This window comes from Mus musculus, chromosome 8, assembly GCF_000001635.26.
Source record: "Mus musculus strain C57BL/6J chromosome 8, GRCm38.p6 C57BL/6J".
In the NCBI taxonomy this organism is placed as follows: Eukaryota; Metazoa; Chordata; class Mammalia; order Rodentia; family Muridae; genus Mus; species Mus musculus.
Window position 1 is genome coordinate 39,620,592 of NC_000074.6, and position 26,615 is coordinate 39,647,206.

General features: G+C 36.8%; 1 protein-coding gene across 4 annotated transcripts in view; it reads right to left on the reverse strand.

Moving 5' to 3' along the window:
- The window catches only part of Msr1 (macrophage scavenger receptor 1), a 99,519-nt gene extending 77,360 nt beyond the window's left edge, over positions 1 to 22,159 (reverse strand). For 2 of the 4 annotated variants that reach the window (NM_001113326.1, NM_031195.2), the window contains exons 1-4: positions 22,018 to 22,087; positions 12,129 to 12,234; positions 10,690 to 10,803; positions 3,335 to 3,744 (exon numbers count right to left, since the gene is read on the reverse strand). In NM_001113326.1, coding sequence (NP_001106797.1) covers positions 3,335 to 3,744; positions 10,690 to 10,803; positions 12,129 to 12,234; positions 22,018 to 22,029 — 642 coding nt within the window. In that variant the 5' untranslated portion in view covers positions 22,030 to 22,087. Of the gene's footprint in view, positions 1 to 3,334; positions 3,745 to 10,689; positions 10,804 to 12,128; positions 12,235 to 15,173; positions 15,228 to 22,017 lie in introns of those variants that run through there. The other 2 variants (XM_006509311.3, XM_006509312.3) reach the window with 2 other exon arrangements.
- Between the last annotated feature and the right edge of the window lie 4,456 nt (positions 22,160 to 26,615).

Here is a 26,615-nt window from a genome sequence, read left to right on the forward strand (position 1 = left end):
CCTGTCTCTGTACAACTGTCCTGGTAAAACTGCATCTTTCTATTCCCACGACCCACAGCCCCCCTCTCTGCAATGCTCTCTTAAGTAGCTTCCTTTTCCTCTCACTTCTCAGAGTTGGGCATATCCTATTCTGACAAATCATTTTTCTGATTCATCACATTTCTGTCCCTCAATTGGATATCACTTTCAACCACGACTGAACCATTCCTTCTACAAATAACTTTACTTTCATCATTTGGGATTAAAGATGTATGCTAAGGGCTGAGCATACAACACAATAAAAACCATTTTGTGTTTGTTTGTATTGTTTTTTTTGTCTTTGTTTTATTTTGTTTTGTTTCCGTAAACAACACAACCTCGGGGTACACAGTGTGTTCAACTGTCCTGAAATAAATGGGTCATCAAAATTCCAGTTCTTTGGCTGCAAAATGTTCATTAAGATTCCTAGTGAAAGCAAGCAGAATCAGTTAGTTGGCAATACATCTAAGAATGCTTCTATTTCCAAATACACAAATGTCAAATTCCAAAAATTAAAAATAACATCTCATCATAGGGGTTTTAATTTATCTAAATTGACATTTCTTTACTGTGTATTTGTGGTAAAATATCCTTAGTGTGTGAAATTGTTTTATGGTAACAACTGAAGTTTAATGTCATTCTTAGTGATAATGATTGGAAGAGTTTCAGATTCAGTAAAATGTCCAACTTGAATTTTCATATTTTACTCTCAAACATTATTGCCTCTGATTTTGATTCCTTCTTATTCTCTATCAATAATAAATACACTATACATAGGTAAATGCATACACAAACATACATAGAGTGTATACAGCTTCTTTCCTTTTTTTTTCTTTTTCGTATTTCTTTGACGTAGAGCATCACAGGCCTCTTGGCCTTAAGTCTGTTAATTAGCTAAGGATAAATCATCAACTCCTGATTCTCTTCCCCAACTTTCTTAGTGCTGAGATTTCTGATATGTACTACAATTCACCATTCATATAGAAAATAGGTGAACAAAAGTGAAGACTGTCTCTTTTTCAAATTCATATTTGGTGTATCCTTGACCAGAAGTATGATGATGTGCAAGATGCCCCTGCTTCTTAGAAAGAGTTTACCAATTTGGCCTTGAATTAAATTTGCTTATTTTCTTAGTGGATAAAGATTGCAAGAAGAAAATTTAAAGGCAAATAAAAGAATTCCAGTGATGTCAGTCAAAACCTCATTTGCTTTTCTGGGCAATGCAGTGCATATTCACTCACATACCAACATTGACTTCATTTCTAAATTTTGGCGAACAGTTATCTTTAAAGCACATACAATACAGCTTTGGAATCTGTTGTGTACATGTACCTTCTTTTGTAATTACCCCAAATTAAAAGTATAGTCTATACAAACAAACCCAAAACCACTCCTCAGGTCTTCAAACATAGTCTTAATGTCTACTGGCTACAATGCTTTACCTGTGTGGCATTCTGTCATTTCTGCTGGAACTAGCACATTACCCAATCAAGTGAGGGGTGTTCCTTCATTTTATTCTTCACTCCTCATTCTACTTCCAGGGACCTCTGACTCTGCTTCCACACAAAATAAGAGTCTTCTTTCTCCTTCATTCACTTAAACTTAAAGTCTATACTTGCAGCTGATATCTTTGTATTTCTATTCTGTTCTGTTCTGTTCTGTTCTGTTCTGTTCTGTTCTGTTCTGTTCTGTTTCATTCCCTTCCATTCCACTCCACTATATTCTATTCTCCACTATATTCTATTCTATTCTATTCTATTCTATTCTATTCTATTCTATTCTATTCTATTCTATTCTATTCTATTCCATTCTATTCTTTTATTTATACCCTTCACCCCCATAGGTGCTTCTTTAAGTACCATTTTTAACCACCTAAATCCTTCACATGAATACTTGATAGCCCAATCATATGTTATATGCTTAGATACTTTATGAAAAATGTTGGAACTATGGCAATTCAAATTTTTTTTATATTACATGAAAGTGAAGTAGAATATATGAACTCTTTAAGATGAAGTTGCCAATGATGATATCAGTGTCTTGTGATAACATTAAAGGGTGGTAACAAATAAAAGTTCAAACCTTCAGAATAACTAGACTTACAAGTTAAAAATATGCAAAACTTCCTCTTTTGTTAGTCTATGCTTAGTCAAAAACTTAATAGATTTTCATTAGGTAGAATAAAATTAGGAGTTTATTTTTGTTCTACAATTTGCATGCATTTAGGAGGATGTTTTTATGTTTTATGTGTGTATGATGTGTGTATGTGAATATGATATATGTATGTGTTTATATATTCATCTGTGGTGGTATATATCTGCCTCATTGCACATGGGGAGAATAATTGTCTTCCATCTTATTTGATATATGATCTCTCACAGACAGACAATTTGTGAGTTTCTGGAGACTCTCATGTCTCCATTTTCTATCACACCCGGAACTGACTTGGGATAACAGATGTAAACCATTTTATCTAAACTTATGTGAATTCTGGAAAGTCATACAACCTCCAGTCCTCATATTTGTCCATCAGTGTTGATTCACTGATCCATCTCTCCAGGCCTCACTTCAGATTTTAAAAGATCATGCATGGTATGGAAAAACCTAGCTAATAACTTTTAGCTATGAAAATCACCATTATTGGAGGAAAATCTACAATCACTAACCTCTAAACTAGCATAATCACTAACAATAATCTATTAAGTCCTTATTTGATTTATAATGTCCTTATACCCACAGATGTAAATAGTCTTCACCTGCTATCAAGGATTTTTTTTTTTTTGCAATAGAATCTACAATAAATCCAAATGCAAGGTTGAGGAGTACAGTTCCAAAGGATATATCTACAAAACACTCCTGTGCCTAAAGATTAGGGAACATTGAGGAAGAAAGGGAATAAAGATCACAAGAGCAATTATCAAGGTGTTTGCTTTGAGGTTATGTCTCTGAGAAATATCAAAAGCTATGCACATAGAGTCTTACTAACATTACTGCTCAAATATGGGCTGAATATGGATGGCAACAGTGAATGAGCTAAACTAGACAAAGAAAAGCATACCAGGGTTCAAAGCCTGTATAGTTCTATAGAAAGAACTATAGTAACTGAGGAAATCTAGGAGCAGGAAAGATAGTCTTCCCAAGGGAAGAGTACACTAATTGGTTGTCCGATGCTAAATTGTCGGTCTGAAAACATGCATACAGCTGGTATTATAAAGACCAAAAGAAACCAGGTTATTTTTAGGAACACAAATATATATACATATCCATGGAATTTAGTTCCAGAACACAGCCATGCCACTGCATTCTGAAGGCTTACCTCCTGTTGCTTTGCTGTAGATTCACGGACTCTGACATTCAGTGTTTCTGTATGGAGTTGAACATCAAGCAGTGTCATATTCAGACTCTGCAAGGACTTGGAGATTGCATCCAGTGAATTCCCATGTTCCTGGACTGACGAAATCAAGGAATTTAACTGCAGAAGAATATCATTAAGTCTTTGGTCAGTTGCCATGCTGAAATTCTGGAAGCGTTCCGTGTCTATAAGGTCGGCTTTTGAGTTTGAAATGCTTTCGATTCTCTCCTCCATGTCCTTCATGTGTTCCATGATAATTGTAAATCTCATTTCCACTTTACTGGTATTTTCTTTTTCCATAGGACCTTGAGATGTGTCACTTGTGTTAAGTGAACAAACTAAGCAGTTCTTCATTTCCCAATTCAAAAGCTGAGCTGAATATTTGAATAAAAAATAAATCAATTTTTAGCCTATATCATTTGTGCTCATCATCCCTATGTCTTTGAATCCCACCCATTGAAGGGTGTTTAATGCTAGCTTAAAACAAGCATTTAGTTTTCATTGATTAGACTCAGTATATTATTATAAATCACATAGTCACCTCTATGATTTTTATGTTAGAAATTAATCCAGTATAGATCAGCCTTTCTGATTTCTTATTGTTAGTCTTCTTAACAATTCTTTGTCAATTAGAGAAAATTCTACAGACTGAAGTGTTCTGCACCTGAGTCATGGGCTATTTACTGTTGCTAGAAAAGAGTTCACCTTAAACAACTCTTCTGAAATTATCCTGTTGGACATATTTATATTAAAATTACAATTACAAAATCAATACACAGAATAATCAGAAGACCAATGTCATCTACGGGATTGGTAAACTGTTGGTTTATCACTGAAGATACCAGAAAAGTAGTCACTTTAGTTAAACAGGTTAGTTTTCCTAAGATAAAATTGGGAAGACACATTTGTTCTCTTTAAAAATGCATTGTTCACGTTACACTATTTTCTCCTGTTGTAAAATATTTAATCATAGCAGCAAATATGAAAAATAATTTACCATATGTATTATTAGTCTAAAGTCTAATGTTTGATTGCAGATTTATCAAAACATTTGTTTCCATTATTATTATTATTATTATTATTATCATTATTATTATTATTATTTTATTTGGTTTGTGATACAGAACTTCAGCGTGTAGCTCAGCTTGGCCTTGATGATGTTATACAGCCCACTCTAACCTCAGACTCATGATGCTTCTGCATAGCTTTCCCAGTCTCAGAATCACAGAATCTGGAAACTTTTAATTTAGTGTTGTATTATCAGCACTTTTTAATTTTAATTTAATAATCTTATTTAAAAATATTTGGCAAGTACATTCTATCCTAGCATAGACCTGCCAGATTTCCCTAGAAATTCTCCACATTAAGTTTGTTTCTACTTTGAGTAACACATTCAATGTTTTTGAAAAGCAGTCTCGTGATGAATCACATCCTCAAAAATAACCACTCTGTTCCATGAAATTTGGGAACTATAATGAGCTGCTGAAGCATGTTTGCAAATGGCTATATGTTCTCTATATGAGCTAATTATCTTTTCAGAATGGTATAGAATGAAATAAATACATAAATAAAGGAAAACAAAAACATCACGTTTAAAGATAAAATTACATATGCTGTAATTATATATGATGAAGTAAATACTAAAATATTTACCACTATTCTATAATAATATATATTTGATGAAACTTAACAGATTATAGCTATGTATATATTTTTGTCTGCATGCTCCTTTTACATCCTTAGTTTGATGCATAATGTTTTTCACATTTGATAATATAGAACAGGAAAAGTACACCTTCACACGGGCAAAATATTTAAATATATAGCCATATGTGAATCTCCTGAATTTCTTAGTTGTAACCAGTATTACAGAGTTTTTAAGAATTAAATAAGACATGCTGGGCATGATGGTGCATGCCTTTAATACCAGGACTTGGGAGGCAGAGGCAGGCAGATGTCTGAGTTCGAGGCCAGCCTGGTCTACAAAGTGAGTTCCAGGACAGCCAGGGCTATACAGAGAAACCCTGTCTTGAAAAACAAAAACAACAACAACAAAAAAAAAAACCAAAAGAATTAAATAAGACAACAAAAATGTCTACTTAGTACTATCAGTAAATTTGTGATTTCACTGGAACAGTGTGATTCTGGAAGCCTCCTCTATGCCTCACTTGTCAATTTGTTCTTGGTATTTTTCTACCCTGTCCTTGCTTAGATTTCTTGAACCATGTAAAAATGCTTTCCGTTTCAACAGTAGTTGAGACTGGGTTGAATAAATATTTAGACCTTATTTCAGGCAGCCAGCATCGATAAAATTCTATTGACTACATACATAAAGGAATATCTTATAGGATTCGTATAGCCACAAATATTCCTTACTCAACTGAGTTATATTTGTAAACATAGTAATTTGTATTTTATTTTATTAGACCTATGCCATATTTGCTTCACTATATCATTTTACTTTGAAAGCAACCTCTTTTTCATATAGTAAAATAAATATTTCTTCAGCATAGATAAAAGAGAATGGATTTTGCAAAAGGTTATATGAACTAGAATTTTAATTTGACAATAAAGACATTTTATTCATTTTTAAAAATATAATATTTCTTGTTTTCTTAATCATACATGAAACTAATTTAACTTTCTTTACAAATGGCTAACTCAAGTCCTGGAGCATTTAGCTTCATAGGGCTTGCTGGGCATGCATATATGAACCTTAGAATCCAAACTGCAGCAATTACAAATTAACTGTGGTGGATTTAATGAGAAGGCTCCAAACACTCATATATTTAAACTTTTGTTTCCACAGTTAGTACACCTGTTGAAGAGGATTAGGAAGTTGGACCTTGTAGGAGAGGTACGTCAATAGAGGTGAGAGTTGAAGTTTCATAAGACTAAAGTCATTCAAGGTAGCTCTCTCTTCCTCATGATTGTGTCTCAAGATGCGAGTTCTCTGAGCCATACCTGCCTTCTTCCCCACTTGCTCTTCACCATGATGATCATGGACTCTAATCCACCAATGGACATATAAAAGTGAACAGCAAAAGGTCCACAAGACCTAGACCTTGCACAAGGAGCTATACAAAACTAACAAAGCTGGGAATAGGAGAGGTGATCTTTCCCAGGGAAGAACAAACAAACTGTTTTTTTAATGTCAAAAAAACCAATGCTGAAAACATGCAAATAAGATGATACAGTTTGAGCTGGCACTATTGCTATTATATGCATATATTACATGCATGTATATAACATGTGTGATATATGTGTATATATGTACATATATACATATAATATGTATATATACATAAGCACATATATATTACATATACATGTAATAACAATAGTAAAAACAAGGCCATTAATTTGAAAGAGAGTAGGGAGGGTATGTAAGAGGGTTTGGAGGAAGGAAACAGAAGGGAAAATGCTGTAACATGTACAATTATATTATAATCTCAAAAGTAAATTTAAAAAGAATATCAGAGTCTATATTTTTAAAAGTTCACATTTTTCATCTTTTCCTGGAGAGATGGCATTCTGTAATGACTTTATTTTATACTGAAAGAAGGCAAACTTTTATGTCCTATGCAAATACCTGGGGACCTAGTGATATTTGATTCTACACATCATGTTTACTCTTTCATGTAGTAATATCTTTGTCCATTCAACATTTATATTATTTTGAGAAAAGATACTTTGTATTTCAGTAATAATTTATACACATCAGCTCTATAACATACCTTCTCATCCTGGTCCAGTCTTATGATGCTGTTTTCTGTCAGGAATACTTCACATTCTTTGAGAAAGATATCATATAATGCATGCCACAAGAATAGTAAAACAAGTTTTCACATACTAGCTACTTTAAGTTGAAAGCTTTATGTTCATTTTACTTCAGCTACCAATTCGTATGTCGTGTCATAACTTTCTGCAGTCTACATTTGTAATCGTTTGATATCATGTCTCTATATGCAATACATTTTAGCTCTCTTTGAAAGACATTGTGATCTGACACTAAGAGTTATAAATTCATCAACAACTACCTGTTCTGAGTACATGATAGTCACAATGAGCTCTGCTTAAAATTCTGGTGAATTTGAAACAAGTATTAGTTTATAAGATGGGAACACTCTATTTCCTATCTGTCTTAAGAGGTACCTATTATAATTTTAGGAAACAGAAAACAACAGATCAATTTCTGGCAATCCCAGAGCAAATGTTTGACTTGGTAATATTTTGTTATAGCCCAAGAACTTTAAACTTGATTACAAGCCTGGATTCTATTCATGCTTCTATTTTGCTTGATCATGACCTATCAAAGTCCTTGAGGTAGGTTCTGTAGACTGTGGTTTGCATAAAAGAGATGAAATGTACCCAAATTCTAACTGGTGTATATTTGTTGACACCATGTAAGGTCACATCATTCAAATTTGTATTTCACACTGTAGATAAGTCCGTAAACATGAACAACATGTACACAACCTTGCTTATGGGGAAATGAGGAATATATGCTGTTAGAAACATCTAATCCCTTTATTCAATCACTGTAATTTGTTCACAGTTTGCTTTGGTTGCAATGCTTGGATTTTTGTTTTAGTTGTTTTTAATGGCTAAAACAGGAGCTTTTCTAAAAGAAATATTTTCTTGGTTGACATTTTGAAAATTCTATTTCCATGGATTTTTTTCTGGACAATCATGTTTTATTATCATAACCAAATTACACTGAGAGACAGTACACAAGAGAGGTTAAGATGCAAAAGTCATAGATAGAAATGCATGCTCCATTACCAAGGAGTTTCAGTATTTTGGTGTGGATAATGAAGATAATTATAGTGTCTGCTGAAAGGGTAATTGTAAAGATGTATTAAGAGAATATGCTGAAAGTTTATAGCCTGGTGCTCAGGCATGGTAAATGATGCAAAATGATAAAACAATAGCTGCTTTTACAATTGTTGTTAATTTCCTTAGCTTTTCTTCCTGAGTAGAATTTTTAATGTGTTTTGAGATACTCTCTCAAGTTTCCCTTAACAATGGAACTTTGGTTTTATATTTAGGAGCATTTTCTTAGGTAGATTAATGTGCATATTCATATGAAATTTTCCTAAGCCTTTCTCTTGATTAGCATATAGCAAGATGTAGTGTGTGTGGGGGGAGGAAGCATAGAGAAAATAAAAAGAATGACAAGACCAGGGAAGTAGAATATCCATTAAAATCCAAGAGGTCTATTTTGGGATAGTAGCTCAGTTGATAGAATAGTTTGCTCGCATTCAGGTTTTCCTGAGTTCAATTTTAGCCCCATGTAAACTAAATCTGTTGATGCCCTGACCTCAGCACTTAGAGGTAGGGGCAGGACGACTAGCTATTCAAAGTCATCCTTAGCTACAATTAGAAGACAGCCTGGGAAAAGGGATAAAACATATTCATAACCACAACAACAATAATAATTCCTCCCAAAACAAACAAAAGCAAAACAGGCAAGCAAGCAAACAAAAAGCATTCATTTAAAACTGTCATCTCAGCTCAAGCCAACTTCTTAGAGAAATATTTTTCTGGAGAACATCACTTAGAACCCAAGTAGCATACCATACTTTTAAATTTTTTACAGCTATTGCTGTGTTGCAGTTGATATATGTTTTAAATTACAGCATGTGAAACACATCGACTAGAGACAGTCATGATGTGATATTCCTGTCTGATTTTCACACTTGGCATGAAAAGCTTTCCGCAAATCAGGCATGTTTTGTTTTCGGATAGGCATTGTTAGTGTAAATTAATGTGTTTGTTTTCATACTGACAAGTACTTCAGAAGCAGAGGATTATTTTCTCTACATGCTTGGAAAGTTTCTGGAGACATGCTAAAGAACCATGGTTAAGTTCATTCACTTTTGGGGGAAGTTTTTACTATATACTAACTGGAATTTCAGGAGCATTGTTGCCCATCACTAGAAGTATACAAAACTGAGGAGTATAATTTTGAAATAGTCTGAATTTTACCAGCACTTTCTTTAAAACAAAACAAAACAAAAAGAGATTAAAGAAAGTTTAATATGAAAATTCAATTACATTTACATGTAACAGCAATGAACAACTGCAGTATAAAACTCAAATGCATTAGCATTTGCAAAAACAAGAGGAGAATCTAATCTCAGTCATGTCTAAGAGTACATGTAAAAGATATATGTAAAACTTTGAAAGAAGTTAACAACATCCTAAGTAAATAAAAATGCATCCTCTGCATTATTTTATGTTTGCTTAACATTACAGACATGCATACACACACACACACACACACACACACACACACACACACACACACACAGAGAGAGAGAGAGAGAGAGAGAGAGAGAATTTAAATAAAATTTTGTCACTTGTGATAATATTCCCTCCTGCTCATGATGCCTAGTACTATAAACCTAGACGAGAGAACATATCACTGCCATGTCACTACAGTAATTTTCTAACTGCATCCTAAATACTTATTATCTTTAACCACCAGTAAATATAACTCTCACATCTTGTCAGAGAAGATTCCCCTCGCTCCCCTGGATTGAGATTAGTGCAGAAATCCAAAAACTCGCCAAAATCTAGAGTACAAAGGACTGTGGTAAACCTATTCCAAATTATACACTGATAACACAAGCTGTACATGTAAGACTCAGTGAACATCATAGACAAGGGGGACAGAAAGACTGTAATAGTCAGAGGATCAGGGTATCTACTGAGAGATGGTGTCTTCTATGTATGCCTGGGATCTGCACTAATGAAATGCCAACAATGTGATCAATGAGAAAAGACTTGAAAATGATAATACTGATTGCCATTTCAGTATAGATGGAATAAATCTCACAAGGCCCTACCCCCTGGATCAAGAGCTACATATAGGCTGTTAATGGTTTCTGGTAAAGAATCAATCATTTACAGGGATGGGCTTCCTGACGTGTTATCCAGTATTAAGAGGTCAGACCTAATAAATGCACATACAGTCAAGCAACATATAATAAACCCAGAGACTGTTTACAAATTGATATATATGTATATGATGATTTTTGAGAAAAATAGAGGGATAGTGGAGGAGTTGGGGAGAAAGGAAAGAGGGAGGAGAGACAGGCATAAACCTAGCCCATTTTCTTTATGTCAAAATTTTTATTTTACTCCCTTACATTCTGCTTGAATAAAAGAAAAGGTTTCTACTTAACATTATAGAATCTGTTTCCATTCAATTGTTGAAATTGAGGAGAGTTTCGCATTCGTATAGCAGCTGCTATAGCTCTGGTTTTACAATAAGCAGATGAATGCAGTTCCAAAAGTCTCGGATACAGTACCTGTTACTATTCCAACAACAGGTATTAGTACTGCAAACACAAGGAGGTAGAGAGCAATGAGGGCAGCCTTGAAGGACTTCAACTTCTCCTGAAGGGAGGGGCCATTTTTAGTGCCTAAAACAAAGCAAAAGAAAATGGAACAAATCCCAGACTATTATTAAAAACTTTGATTTGAATCTTTGTAATTGGTGCTAGAGATAAGATTCAGTGGATGAAGTGCTTGTCACACAAGTAAGAGAACTTAATTATATATGATTTTATGTTTGTATAACTCAGATGATTTGAATGTAACACACAATTATTTTAGTGGGAAAAATTATTTACATATCTTATGGATAGAACTGTACTTATCTCTTTGGTATGCATTTACATAGAATGTGTATTTCTCTAATGGGATGTTGTATAGCAGTGGAGCTATGTATATACATATACACATTGTGTGGGCATGTGGGTTCCTGTGTAAGTTCATGGTCAATGCTTGGACATCTTCTTCCACCAGAACATGTGGAGGTCAGGGGTCAGATCACCTGGAACTGGAGTCACAGATGGTTATGAGTTGACATGTGCATGCTAGGAACCAAACCCAGGTCTTCCAAAAGAGCAAGTTTCCTCGACTCTGTCCCTTTGCACTTCATTTTTGTGACAAGTTCTCCCACTGGACTCAGGAATCCCAGATTCAGTTACACTGGCTGCCCAGCAATCCCCAGGGATCTTCCTGTACCTTATTTCCCCAAAGTGGAATTATACATGTAAACTGTCACATCTGAGTTTTATCTAAGGGCTGAGATTTGAACTCATGTGTGATCTTTGAAGGTTTTGCATGATGTTTCTTCCATCTGAAATGTCTAACTCTTCCCTCTCCACCCATTTTCTCAGGTATGGGCATCAAGGGTTAGTAGACTGTCCCGTCAACTTAAAATGCTTAGATGCTGCTTAACTTTAGATGCTGCTTAATGTAGTCCCTCTGTATAATAATCTCATTCATCTGCTGCAAGCAGGATGTTTATCTCTCAAAAAGATACGAAGAAGTGCTGATCCTTGATAATTATAAAGGTGATTTTAATTGGAACCAGGGACAGTGCAGATTAGTTGACTATAAATCATGTGTTGTGATGTGAGGTTGATTCTGATATAATAGTTGTATCTTTATAACAAGAGAAAAAATGATCTGATCACACAGGAAAACAATCAATATCTTTGAAGCAGGAAGTAGAGGGGGGCAGTGATGCAGTTAAATGCCAGGGTTACCACAAATTGTCAGAAATCCCTGGAAGCTGGGAATAGACATGGCCTTTAAATGACCTGTGACCCTTTGGATACTTTGATTTAAGACTTCTGGGACAGAGAACTGTGAGGAGACAGGCAGACAGACAGACAAATCTCTACTGACTTAAGCCACCCAAACAACTACCTGTGTCACCCTATCATTTTCCACTTACTGTGAGGAAGGGATGCTGTCATTGAACGTGCGTCAAATTTCACGGATTCTGAACTGCAGTCAGCATCCTCTTGTTCATGAGGGCAGAGCCTCTGATTCTCTGTCATCTGTCAAACACATTTAGAATACAAGAATGCCATGTAAAATTGCTCAGGTTGGTTTTCATGGTGTTACAAGTTAATATTTATAATTAAGATCCAATTTTAGCCAGCAAAAATGTCTAATTAAATACACACATCATATAGACCACTATATGAATCTTTCTCATGACTTTCTATTTAAATTAAAAAAATATATATCAGATTTATGGGACCAGGGAGATAGATTCCAACGAGATGCCTGCTACTCAAGCATGAATACCTGAATCTGGATGCCAAGCACTCCCTGAGAAGCTACAAGCAGTGTAGCTCTGATGCTTGGAAATAAGAGACAGGAGATTTCCCAGCACTGCTCTGACCAGTCAGTGCAGGCAACTAATGTGAGTCTAGTGCACAATGATCGATCCAGTCTCAAAGAATATGGAGCAAAGCAATAGAAGAAAATACACAGCACTGATTCCGGGTCTCCATCCACAACTACACATCTGCTCAGTTGCAACTCCTCCAGACACACACACTCACATGCACACAGTCATGCACTCAGATATACACTGCAAAGCCATGAAAAACAGATTTAAAAGGGGGAATCCTTGAGGATTCATTGCTGTGTTGTTCTCTGTACAGAGGCGTCTGTGTTTACAGATGTGTGGCCTTTGCACGTGAAGAGGAGGAGTCTTACTTTTCTAATGAAAAAAAAATTATCCAAGTGACAAAATCAACTAGCTAGAGAGAAAACATGACTTCCCTTAGAACAAATAGTTATACATGTTTGGAACAAATATTTCCAGTGACTTTCTGGACTGAATTTATTGAACATAGCTTAACGAGCCAGACTTCCTTGCCAAGGCATCTCTTTATCAGTTTAGAAAGATATGGTCAAGTCACTAGATTTAGACACACAGGCAAAAGTAATTTTTCTTTTTGATTGTTGTTGCTTTTACTTCATTAATTAATTTATTCTTCTTTCTTGTATTACATTGCTTCTCTCCTCCCAATACCTGCCACCTACATGTCCCACCCCTCACCCAGATCAATTCCTCCTTTCTCTTCTGCAAAGATCAGGCATCTCAGGGATATCAACTAAACACAGGATAGTAATTAAGACGAGAATAGACACATCCCTTCACATGGAGGCTGGTTGAAGCAACCCAGTGGGAAGAAATGGTCTTTAAACCAGACAAAAGTTACTGTTCTTTCCTTCCCTTCCATCGTGTCTTCTTTCCCTCCTTCCCTCCCTCCTTTTTTCTCCTTCTCTCTCTTCTACTCTTTATGTTTCCTTTGGGTTTTGTAATACACAACATAAATCTATTCTTCCATTATTCAAATTCAGTCAATGTTCTACTTAGCAATCTATGCCTTATCTCTATTGACAGGTATCAATGGTCTTGCATGTCTTGAATAAGAGCTAAATGGGCTACAATGCCAGTCTTCCTGATACATGAACTGAGAGGGTCAACAATTTACAATTCTAGATCTATAGGTACTGTGTCATTTATGATAGAAGCAAAGAGTCTGGTCTGGTATTGCACAGTCAGGAGACTGCACATGACAGCATTACCTTGCACATTGAAAAGGTAGTAAAGAGAATCTTGAAATTTTTCAACAAAAAGAAATGTTAAACATTATTTTCATATGACACAATAAATATGATACATCAAGATATCATATAACACTCACTAATGGTTACAGTTTTATATTTCACAAATTTAATTATGACCAAGATTAGGGCATTGGTGAAACATTTACTAAGCCTGTGTCATGTCCCATGCTTAATTCCAATTATGAAAAAAACTAAGTAAAATCAAATTAATTTTTACATTGAAACAAGTGAATTTAATTAAAACACAAAGTTTCTTACTCCTTTTGTTCTTTTACTCTTTTCTTGTGGTATTAGACATTAAAATGGAGGTATCACTCAAAAGTTCATAGGTCCTTTAACCATTAAACTACATCTTAATGTTTGAAGTTCTAACAGTCATCTCTTGGATGGAACACAGTGCCCCCAATGAAGGAGCTAGAGAAAGTACCCAAGGGGCTAAAGGGGTCGGCAACCCTATAGAAGGAACAACAATATGAATTAACCAGTAACCCCCAGAACTATGTCTCTAGCTGCATATGTAGTAGATGATGGCCTAGTTGGACATCAATGGGAGGAGAGGCCCTTAGTCTTGCAAAGATCATATGCCCCAGTACAGGGGAATGCCAGGGCCAGGAAGCAGGAGTGGGACGGTTGGGGAACGGGGGGGGGGATATAAAGGGGCTTTGGGGATAGCATTTGAACTGTAAATGAAGAAAATATCTAATAAAAATGTTTAAATTTTTTTTTAAAGATTCTAATAAATTTTCAAGAAATGGTGCTGATTGTGGCTGAATGGTCTGCATTTTACGAACATTGTCCTTGAAGATAAATGGAATAACGTTGTTTTGTGGGTCACAGTTCAGGCAGGTTGACTAATTTAGCAAGAATCAACATCATCTAATCTTTCTTTATCTACTCCACTGCTGAGGGATGTTTTGCTGCAGTTTTAACTGAATTCACAACAGGGTCAGGAAGAAGCCCTCCAGCCTGGGCTGGAGACAGAGGACCATCACTTATACCTAAAGGCACTTGCTGCTTTGGGAGATTCACAGACTAGCAAGGATGTGACTAAACCCCTGTCAACAGACTTGTAAAACTATGGCCAAGAGGGTTATTCATTTGGCCACTCACACAGACATGCCTTGCACGTTGATCATTTCTGAGAATCGGTTTTCACAAATCTTAAGTTGTTCAGTCTGACGATTGTGATCTTTACAGGATTTGCCACCAGTACAAGGGGATAAGGGAAGGGAACCGGGAGGACCAGAAACTAACTCTCTCCCTCCCCCTCCCCCTCCCCCTCCCTCTCCCTCCCTTCCTGCCCCGCCCCTCTCTCTCTTCAGGTAAAAAAAAAAGGAAAAGCCCAAACCAAAGGAAGCAGATATGTTGCAAGTCACAGGGTGCTGTAGATCCTATAGAATTAAATGCAGAGCGACGGCTCCACCACAAAAAGATGAAAATGTCCAATTGTGAGTCACAATGGCATGCGCCTACAACCTCACTATCTGTAATCCTGGCACTTGGAAGAGACTGGCAAGAGGAATGCAGAGTTAACACCAGCCTGGGCCACACTGTGAGACTCTCATAAGCAAGCAGAATCCGTTAAACAATTAAGTAAATGTGTGACAAATAGCCCTGGAGACTGACCAGGAAGGAAGCAGATTTGGACCCCAGGATCCAGGCGTTTCCCTTTTAATGCACGATGAAATGTGGACAATGATTTTTACCCATCAAGCAAAACAAATGAGCAAGGAAACAACACGGAGTTAACACTAGAACAGCTCTATAATCAGGTCAAAGCCGCATTCAAAATGACTAAGGCCTAGTGGATAAAACTTGTGACTTTGAGCTCAGCTGGAAAAACCCTATTCACTCTGTTCATGAAGGCTTTCTGTCGTTTCTTTACTGGCTGTTACTGGTCCTTCTCCAAACAAGTAAGTACGAGTTCATTTTTGCTTAAATGCAAAGAAAACATTGCAGGCCGTCTACTCATTTCTCTATGTAGGAAGATTTCTGAATTAAGATAAAAATATTTGTACCTGAAAAAAAGACGAGAGTATAAACTACTGGCTGGTGGATACATGCCTGCTTTGTTCAACATTACACTACCCGAGCTTCAGGCACCCTGGTACTTTGAATACACATTATAATTGTTGACTCAATGATTTTATGATTTTATTTGACTTTCTAAGATGTTAAGCTCACGTGTTAGTTTTTGATTGCCAGGTGAGGTGACTATTTAGAAAATCAGTGGACTGCAGAGGTGAGTTCTTTTGGAGACAGAAATAACTCTTCTCCTTCTCCTTCTCCTTCTCCTTCTCCTTCTCCTTCTCCTTCTCCTTCTCCTTCTCCTTCTCCTTCTCCTTCTCCTTCTCCTTCTCCTTCTCCTTCTCCTTCTCCTTCTCCTTCTCCTTCTCCTTTCTCCTTCTCCTTCTCCTTCTCCTTCTCCTCCTCCTCCTCCTCCTCCTCCTCCTCCTCCTCCTCCTCCTCCTCCTCCTCCTCCTCCTCCTCCTCCTTCTTCTTCTTCTTCTTCTTCTTCTTCTTCTTCTTTTCCTTAGATATTTTCTTTATTTACATTTCAAATGTTATCACCTTTCCTGGTTTCCCCTCCAAAAACCCCCTATCCCTTTCCTTCTCCCCCTATTCCCCAACCCACCCACTCCTGCTTCCTGGCCCTGGCAGTCCCCTACATTGGGGCATAGAACATTCACTGGATCAAGGGCCTCTCTTCCCATTGATGATCAACTAGGCCATTGTCTGCTACATATGCAGCTAGAGCCATGAGTTTTCTTTGGTTGGTGGTTTAGTCCCAGGGAGCTCTGTGGGTACTGGTTAGTTCATGTTGTTGTTCTTCCTATGGGGCTGCAAAACCCTTCAGCTCCTTGGGTACTTTCTCTAGCTCCTTCTGTTTATTTGTGATTCAGAATCTAAGGGAGTTTGGCTTTATTTCCAGTCTTTCACTGACATCTTTGACCCTATATGAACATAACAGGCCCCATAAGAACTTAGTGTTTCAATTGGTCATATACATACACACACATATGTGTATATGCATACACATATATTATATAGGCATGCACACCCAGCCACAGCACCCCCATGTGTGTTTATGTAGGTGTGTGTGTGTGTGTGTGTGTGTGTGTGTGTGTGTGTGTGTGTGTGCGCGCATGTGTGCTGCTATGACTTGAAACTACATATATCCCCAAAGCCTTCCCTTGGCAGTGTGAGACAGGCTTATCTTCCTGCTTCCACAGCCCGAGCTTCCTGCATAATCAAGATGAGTATTTCCTATCTTCGCCTCAGCCTTTCTGGAGGTCAGAACACTAATATAAGGACGTTTGAGCCTGGTTGGAATATTTTGGTTAAAACTGTGAATTCATTTCTCTCTTTTTATATATTTTCTGTTTCATCCTTTTGGTCCCAGAGCCAGGCTTGCTCTTTAGAGCTTAGGAACATGGACAGATGCCTCTGCCTAGTCCCCCTCTGCATTCTTTTGCATTTGGTCAATCTCAACTGGCCTACTGCCACTTTCAGGGACACTTTACTAGATTTTGCCCAGGATGACTTTTTTGGGGGGGGGGAGGGGCGAGGGGGTGATTTAGTTTGGGGGATGTTTATCTAACCCAGTGTTCACCCTCTAGATGTTCACTGCGTCTCTGGTTTCCTTTCAGTGATATTCTCAACGGCTAAAATGCCCATGCCCTGATAAACCAAAGTAGAATTACAGTACAGCACAGCTCACTCCGGGAAGCAGTAAGTGTGCTGGGCTTAAATAAAGACATGGCAAAGGGGTTACTGAAAGAAATAGGACTGACCTCAGTGCAGGCCCTGCTGAAGTCTTCAGCCAGCACGATGATGGCTTCCTTGTGTTTGCACAGGTGAACGTTCCTTCTTGTACTGTGTGCTTTACCCACCCCCACCCCCTACCCCCGAGTTCCTGAAGCCATGAGCAATTCATACACAACAATATACAAATGGGTGGAAGGACAGGTCAGATACTCTCATAAGTGTTGCTCTCACGGACATGGTAGGAGTGCAGCCACCTTATAACAGTCCCGACTCCCATCCTCATGTTTTTCCAAGCAAAGTGTTCTCTCACTGACAACCACTGTTCTGTGTGCATTATGAATGTGTTTGCTGAATGTAGATGTAGAGTTTTTAATCACTGCGGGCAACATCTGCATTCAGCAATAGGACTGCTGGGATGCCTTTTATAAACATTCAAATTCATAACCAAAAATCTTCAGGAGCTACAGAAGCAACAAAGATTTGTCACATGTTGAGCGATTTCTCTCATTTTACTGCCTATAGTTTTAGCCCTTTATGGTGTGTGTGTGTGTGTGTGTGTGTGTGTGTGTGTGTGTGTGTGTGTGTGTGTGTGAGAGAGAGAGAGAGAGAGAGAGAGAGAGAGAGAGAGAGAGAGAGAAAGAGAGAGAGAGAGAGAGGTGGGGGGAGGGAAAGGAGGGAGGGAGGGAGGGAAGGGAGGGAAGGGAGTGAGAGAGGGAGAAACAGAGAGAGAAAAACAGGTATGTAGAGAATGTTTTATCAGGAAAACAAACCTGAGAAACATAAACCTGAGAACAAGCTGAATTAGTGGTGGAGTAAAGAAGAATGATCCAGCACTCCAGGACACAGACAAACCTTTGGCTATTTTCTGATGGATTTTGATTTTGTTTTGGGACAACGTATCACTAAGTGAGCCAGTCTGGCTTTGGCATGCAATCTTCCTCCAACAGACTTCTATATGACCACAGGTGTACTAATGTGCTGTGTCCTATGCCTTAACTGTGAATGTGTCAGGGCTCAGCTCTGGCCCAGCTCTGGCCCTGCAGTCTCTGCCCACTTACTCCCATGATGATCTCAGTGCCTTAGTATCGGGCACAAGGCTCTGTGTTTGATCCCCAGAGCCATCAAACAAAAAACAGAACAAAAAATTAACATGAAAAAATTACATAGATGGAAACGACCACATATTTTTAAGGATGACTATATTTCATGCATCTAGAAAGTTCATAGAAAGAAAGTTCATATTTCACATATATAGAATTAAAAAAAAAAAGAATTTGTTACACACTGGAAAATGCTTCTCTCAGACTTCCATGAACTTAGTTACCTGGCCCAAAATAGATATCCTTGGTGCATTCCATTTTGCCTCAAATAATTTTATTATTAAATTTACCAGATTATTTCAGTTTTTATTTGATTCTTTTTTTTTCTTTTTTTCTTTTTTGGAAATGTAAGAATACATACAGAGGCGAATCTTTGTTAGTAGTCTGGGAACTGTTTTACAGCATTTTTCTGTGACCTTAAATGTGATTTCCAAGTTAAGAGCCAAATAATTTCACACAAAGTGACTTTTCCCAGCACACGCCTTTACCCTGATAAAGGATTGTGAAATCCTTTGAGCTTGTATAATCTATCAACAGTATGTTCTCATGAGAATCGGAATGCATCTCTGCCACATAAGCTTTTTATGAAGGGTCAAAAGTTCCTGGAAGCAGCAACAGGAAAGCCATATGAAGGAACTCAGAGGTTAACACTAGCCGCAGTCTTCATTTTCAGGCATGTTATCATTAAAACCATGTAGTGACATGGAAGCTGGGATAAAATTCAACTTCTACCATCCAGTCACTTGAATACAATAAAGCCCCTCATTCCTCACAGGACATTTAAGTCTTTGTTCACAGGTCTCCTTTTACCCCATGTTACAGCAATGTGCATGTTGATTGCTGTGACACATTTTGCTTAAAAATCCTGTTTTTTTCTCCTTTGAATGGTCTTTCCAAATTTGAAAGTAATGAACTATATGATATTTAATCAAACATGAGTAACCCATTTCTATAACCATTTTTTTTAATGACCACCCCCTTTCTGGAGCTCACGATTTTACTTACATAAATAATGATGCCATAGGTACTGTGGTTGGTTAGACTTATTCTTTTGATATTCTTCTGTTTGATTTTGCACCAGTGTTGAAGTACTACACTAAGTGATAACTATTTTAAATATCTTAGTATCTACTGTTATTTAAAAAGAGGTTATAATACACATTATATTTGAATAATGTATGAGTGTGAAAATTTTAAAACGAGTGAGGTTCATCATCATAGAATTATTTAGATATTAACAAGAATTGTGATAATTTAAGACACCTTTGTTTTCCTGTTTATGATTAGTGTGGAAGAGATATTTTCATGCAATTATTCGTTATTTACTGTACCTTGGCTATTGCCTGTTCATATCCATTGCTTGGACACTCTAGGGAAGTTTTTGTATACCCATGTGTAACTAAGGAATTTATGTGTATCTAGCATCTACTAACCATTTGAGAATTTTTTGTTGTTGTCGTCAGAATACTAGCATTAGACTTAGAGATAATTCTCTGCTCAGTAAAGGTGCTGCAAGAAAACTACACCCGTAGTACTCTCTTACTTTTCATTTTGAGACAAGACCTGACTGAAATTGTCCAGACTGGAATTGAACTTACTCTCTAGCCTAGGAACATCTTCATCTTGTTGTCTGACTACCTTGGTGTTCCAAGCAGGTGGACAAGAGGCCTGTGACCATGTGCCTGGCCATTTGTCTGTTCATATTTCTGCATATCATTTCTTCTAAGATAAATGTATACTTATAATTGTCATGATCATTTTACAGTCATTTTTTCTTAACAGTGGGGTAAATTTCTCCAATGTAACATTTCTTATTCTTTTAAATTAAAACCCTGCTTTTAATATAGGTAGCTGATAATTTATATCACCTTTAAAGTTATTGTATTTGTGTATGCAATGATAAAAATGAATGTATAAAGACTCCTGTTGAAGACTGTTTATGCCTTATAGTAGTGACAATTGTCCTTGCTAGTAAAATATAAAAAGTACTAATGTTCGAGTCGAAAACCAAACATGTCAAAAAAGAATATGATCAAAATATATTCTATAAAATTCTCAAAAATGAAAACAGAAAAAATAAAAAAATTAACAAACTGTTCCTAAGTGGAAAGACGAATATATCATTCTTTTAGCTAAATGACTTTAAGAAAGCAGGGATTATTTTTAAAGCTTTGAACAATTTTTATATGTGTAAAATGTTAATATACGATCAATGTAAAGGAATACTTGAAGACTGAAGTAATTTTTAAGCTTGCCTACTACAGAGCTGGCAATAAACTGCATCAGCATTTTTTACGATTCTGTATTACTTTATGAGTTTTGCTTATTTTAGCTTCAAGGCAGTTCTGTGAGCTCTATAGACAGATTCTCTCCTAATCTTGCATTTAGGAAACCAAGACATAAATGGCTTAGGTATTTACTCAATGTTATACAGCTGGAAGTGAGGACCATCAGGTTTGATGCGCTCATATACTGTGAGCTCCCTGGTGCTGCCCCATACATTCATCATTTCAGCTCTGTCACTTCTCTGCCACAGTTCCACATGGCCAGTGATAACACCAGCCCAATTTTATGCTGTGCAAGGCTTACCCACCCATCCAAATCACCCTAAATTGTAACATCCCACCAACACTTTTGCCTTTAAAGCAATAACTCCTCCCATTCACATAGTAGTTACAAAAACTAATTTTATTCTACGGAAGAAGCCCGAATTATATTAGTTCTGCTTGGCCATATGCTTTAAATTGTGAACTTCTTACAAAATTAACTGTATTTTTTTTCTTTGTATCTCTTCCTCATATGTAATTCAAACTGTTGCAGCAGAAGAGACTCGGCAGCCATTCACTCTCTAAGCAAAGAAATATTAATACAGCAATCAGGTTAAAGCCAGAAATTTCACAAGAAGAAAATGGCAAGGAAACACACTAAGCTATAAAAAATACTTTAAACAAAGCCAGCATTTTAACAAAACACACATAGTTATGTGACAAAGTTTGTTTGCTAATCTGACTACAAATTAGTTTGTTTTGTGCATATGTATTATATTTTTATTGAAGACAATGTCAAGAATTTTAACTACCAGTTTACCTGTTAAGCAACAAAACTAAACTACTAGTGGTAGAATAAGAGTTTACTAGAAATTATTGATCAGATACTCTGTCTGTCTGTCTGTTGTGCTCTCTCTCTCTCTCTCTCTCACACACACACACACACACACATACACACACACACACACACACACACACACACACACATACACACTTGTACAAGAGTAGACTCACTGTCAACATAAGTAATTTAAATAAGAAATAAATTAAACTATACCTCTTTTGTCATTGCTGGTAAAGAAGACAGCACTGATTTATCCACTTCCCTCTCTTTACAATTGAAACCTAAAATCTTTATCTCACAGTATTTCAGCATCTAGCCCACAAGGAAAGGAAATGACACAGTTGTGTGTTGAAAACCTTTCTCTGAATTGTACTTCAATAGCCTTCTCTTCAATGCACAAGTTAGCAAAATCTAAATTTGTCAGATAACTCATTCCCTTTCCTTAAAGGACATTGTAAAATGAAAAGGAGAAGTTAAAATTCAAAGAGGAGCAAGAATTTTGGAGCAGGATACAAAATTGACATTCCATCAGCCATCCCTGGCTAATACGTTGTGAGTGGCTTCTACAACATTCATTATTTCTCACTGTGTCTTCTTGCAGTGGTACAGTGTAGAGAAAGATACCATGTTTTGTTTTGTATCACTCCCCCCCCCCACACACACACACTGTCTTTATAGCAAAGAGCAGAACATAAGGAAAGTATACAGCATTTAACCAAGGTAAACAATGATGCTCTTGCTTACTTCAGCTCTCTCTGTGATGCTCTTAGTAAATCATTTCAGCATTTTATAGGACCATGTGGACTAAAGGAGGCTGAAGAGTCAGCTCAAAGGAAAGGAAAACCCTGTACCTTCTGACACGTGGTCAGAGGTTTGTACAGTTTCCTTATCCATTCAGTTACATTCCTCCAGTTAAAGTATAACCCACTTAAAAATTCAATATTGCATTATTAAGATTTACAACTAATATTTCTGAAAGAAATATGTAACATATCCCACAGGCAATTATTGGTGCTCCAAACAGAAGAAATTTTCCCTCCTCCTCCTCCTCCTTTTCTTTCTCAACTTCCTCCTCCTATTATTATTATTATTATTATTATTATTATTATCTCATACAATACATCTTCACCACAGTTTCTCCCCTCCAACACACTCTTCCCAGTTCTGCTTCACATTACCTCTACTCTCCGTATGATCCACTTTCTTTCAGAAAAAGCAGGGCTCAGAGGGATATCAACCAATCACAACATAACAAGTTACAATAACACTAAGCACAAACCCTCATAAGGCTGCACAAGGCAACCCAGTAGAAGAAAAAATGGTTCCAAGAGTAGGAAAATGAGTCATAGACACCTCCCTCCCACTGTTAGGAGTCCGACAAAACAGCAAGGTACAGAACAATTTATAGGCAAAGGACCCAGTACAGACAGGCAGGCTCTGTAATTTCTACTTTAGTCTCTGTGAGCTCCTATGAGCTCTGCTTAGTTCATTCTGTGGATCATATTTTTTCTGGTGTCCTCGACTGTAACAATATTCTGCTACATTCATAGATTGGTACCGAGCAATTGTAATCAGAAGGGCTTTCTCTAGTAGCAGATGGGCGCAGATTCAGAGAGACCCACAGCCAAACATTAGGCAACGAGAAAACCCAAATTAGACATCTCCATTGGGTGCCTCCCCTCGGGAACTTGGGAGACCCCAAGGAAAAGGAATGGGGAGAACTGAAGAATCATGTTTCTTAATAAACTGTGGCTCAAATCAGTAAGCCGAAGGCACCGACCATGAGAAGGCAATGCGTGAAAGAACACAAGAACAATACAGCATTTGAGAAACACAAGTGCTAATCTAATAGCAATACTGTTTATAATAACTGCATGTTAAACGCATCCCTAAGGTAACTAATAAAAAGCTAAAAGTGGGCAGGGGTGTAACTCAGTGGTAGAGCATTTGTGTAGCTTGTTTGTTTAGATTTACTTTTTTATTAGATATTTTCTTCATTTACATTTCAAATGTTATCCCCTTTCCTGGTTTCCTCTATGAAAATCCCCTATAATATTCCCCCTCCCCCTGCTCCCCAACTCACCCACTCCCACTTCCTGGCCCTGGCATTCCCCTATACTGGGGCCTAGAATCTTTGCAAGACCAAGGGCCTCTCCTCTGGGTCTTGATTCAATCTCTAGCATCACAAATTTTAAACTAAAACAAAAATGGGTAAAAGAAGCATTTGAAAGGAGCATATAATTTCTAACTGTGAAGCTTTAAACAAAAAGTAGAATCATGAATCTATCCACACTGAACTAGCGTGATGACTATTATACTATTTCATAACCACATGGCTTTAAGTTTCTCAAGATTTTAGAGGAAGAGGAACTGGAAACTGACATGAGATCTCATTCGTGTTCCTTTATTCTTATTTGTGAATAAATCTGAATGTAAAGCATGGGGCTTATTGTATCTATAGTACAATAATCACATACTATCCAGGCATAGTGATGCAGGCCTGGGAACCTAGCACTCAGGAGACTGAGGGAGGAAGATACAGAGTTTGAGGTCCACAAAGCATCTAGTGAGATCTTGCATATATATATATATATATATATATATGTAGATAACATGTTAATGCTACAAGGTTGTAAAAGTCATACTTAAGAAGTCATAAATTTTCTCCCTCTCCTCTATCTTCTTCCTATGTGTTCCAGGCCTGCCTTTTCCCTTCTTTCTCTCTCCTCTGCCTCTACTTCCTTCCCCAGACCCCCTTCCCAGGTTCCAACGAAACTTCCTAAAGAAAAAAACAAAGAAGTCACAACTTATGATGAGGATTTTCTAGACTAGGGTCAACTGATTTTTTAGTCTATCTGAATATATATATATATATATATATATATATATATCCCAATCCTAACCACTTCCCTTCATCTTTAATCGTCATTCTCTAGTTAATCTAATTGTTCACGTAAAAACAAAATCCCTTCTAAGTATAAAAATATTCCCTATCCACACATTTTGTTTTCATGTAATTTGCTTATACAATCTATGATGTGTTATAGCATATTATATTATCTGTTAGGTATTATATAATATGGTATAGAAAAGCTCCTTCCCTGGAAACCAGGGAGAAAAGATTAAACTTAAACCAAAGGTTAATCAAAACCACAGAAGGAATAAGAAATATAATACTGTTTATTTTCTCAGGTCTGATCAAGAAAATGTGGTAGCACAATGAGATGGTTCAGAGGATAAGGGTGTTTGCCACATCTTTGAGGACCTAAGGTTGTTTCCCAGTATCCAGTTGGTAGAAGGAGAGCTGATTTCTTCAAGCTGTACTCTGAGTATACTGTGGAATGACATCCCAACCATTCTTTGAAAACGTGAATGTTAAAAAAAAAAAAAGTATGGCTTGAAGATGCACTTAAATAAAATTTCAAGATCCTTGAGCTGAGTCATCAGAGGTAGTAGGTAGTCTGTACTTATTTCAGAATGTCCCAAAATATATTATTTCTTAGTCTTGGGTCAGCATATGTATCATATAGGGGTAAAATGGAAATTTCCGGTTTCTTTGGAGATTCAGTTGTCAATTTCATGTTTTGCTTAAGCAGAAACATGAGAGGATGTGTGATGATTGGAAAGAGTTTAAGTGTAAGCCAACAGACAGTGAACGGCACTCTTGCATTGGTTCGTCTTGCAATGCTTTGCTGGTCTTTGCTGATCTTTGCTTATCTTTGCTTCTCATGGCTTCATAGAGAGAAAAGTGCCAAAGAACTTCATGTGGTATTCTGGCTGCTTCTTGCATTTCTGCAGACTCCTACAGATTAGGCATAGCCTGGGCTGCTGCTACTGATTTTGTTGTTGTTGTTGTTGTTTATCTATTGGACTAGACTCCTGCTACTGACTTGGGTTTGGAATCACCCCAAAGAACTACATCTAAAAACGTCCACACCACCCTTTTCCAATTAACCTTTTTTCTCCCCTCCCTTTGATTGGTGGGCTTGAGGGAAGTTTGAAACACTTAAGAACCTTTATTAGAATAAAGTTTGAAAATTAGATCTAAGCCTACAGAGGGGTGTGTATATTCTTCATCAGAAGTATTACATAAAAAATAAATCAGAAATGTGGGTATACATCAGGCCATTTGGGTGCTCACCTATTAATCAGTGTTATGAGTCATGGGTCTAGTCACTATATCTCTTCTGCCTTTAAACATGTTTTGACAGTGAGGGCTGCATACGATTAGCCTAGTATCCAGTAAAAAATCATAATCAATTAGGGAAATAGGTTTGCAAAACTGAATTGAACACCCCAGGGTTAATTGTACTACAGGCATCCTGAACTTAGCAGAAGGCCTATTTTTTTTTCTCTAAGGTTGCATGTATGCCTAAAGTTGCAACTAGTCATTAGTCATAAGAGATATAACCTGAAAGATCTGTAGAGATGGCTTTGCAGTTATGAGGACACCCAGCTTGTCCAGATGATACAAGCTTGATTCCTAGCATTTACATCACTTGCCATGGAATAACATGAAATTCCAGCTCCCAGGATCTGATGATTTCTTCTTCTGTTGTCCAGAGATATTGCACCTACATGCATTAACCTGAATAATACACCTGAATACAGAATTAAAAATAATAAAATAAAATATTTTAAATTATGACATATATATATATATATATATGATTTTTAGTTAATATTTGTGGATTCTGAAATCTAACAAATGGGTTCTGACTTAATACAGATTTTAAGAATGCTGAAATGGGCATATACTTCTAACTGAATACTATAACTATACAGAATTGTCAAAACAATAAAAGCATAGG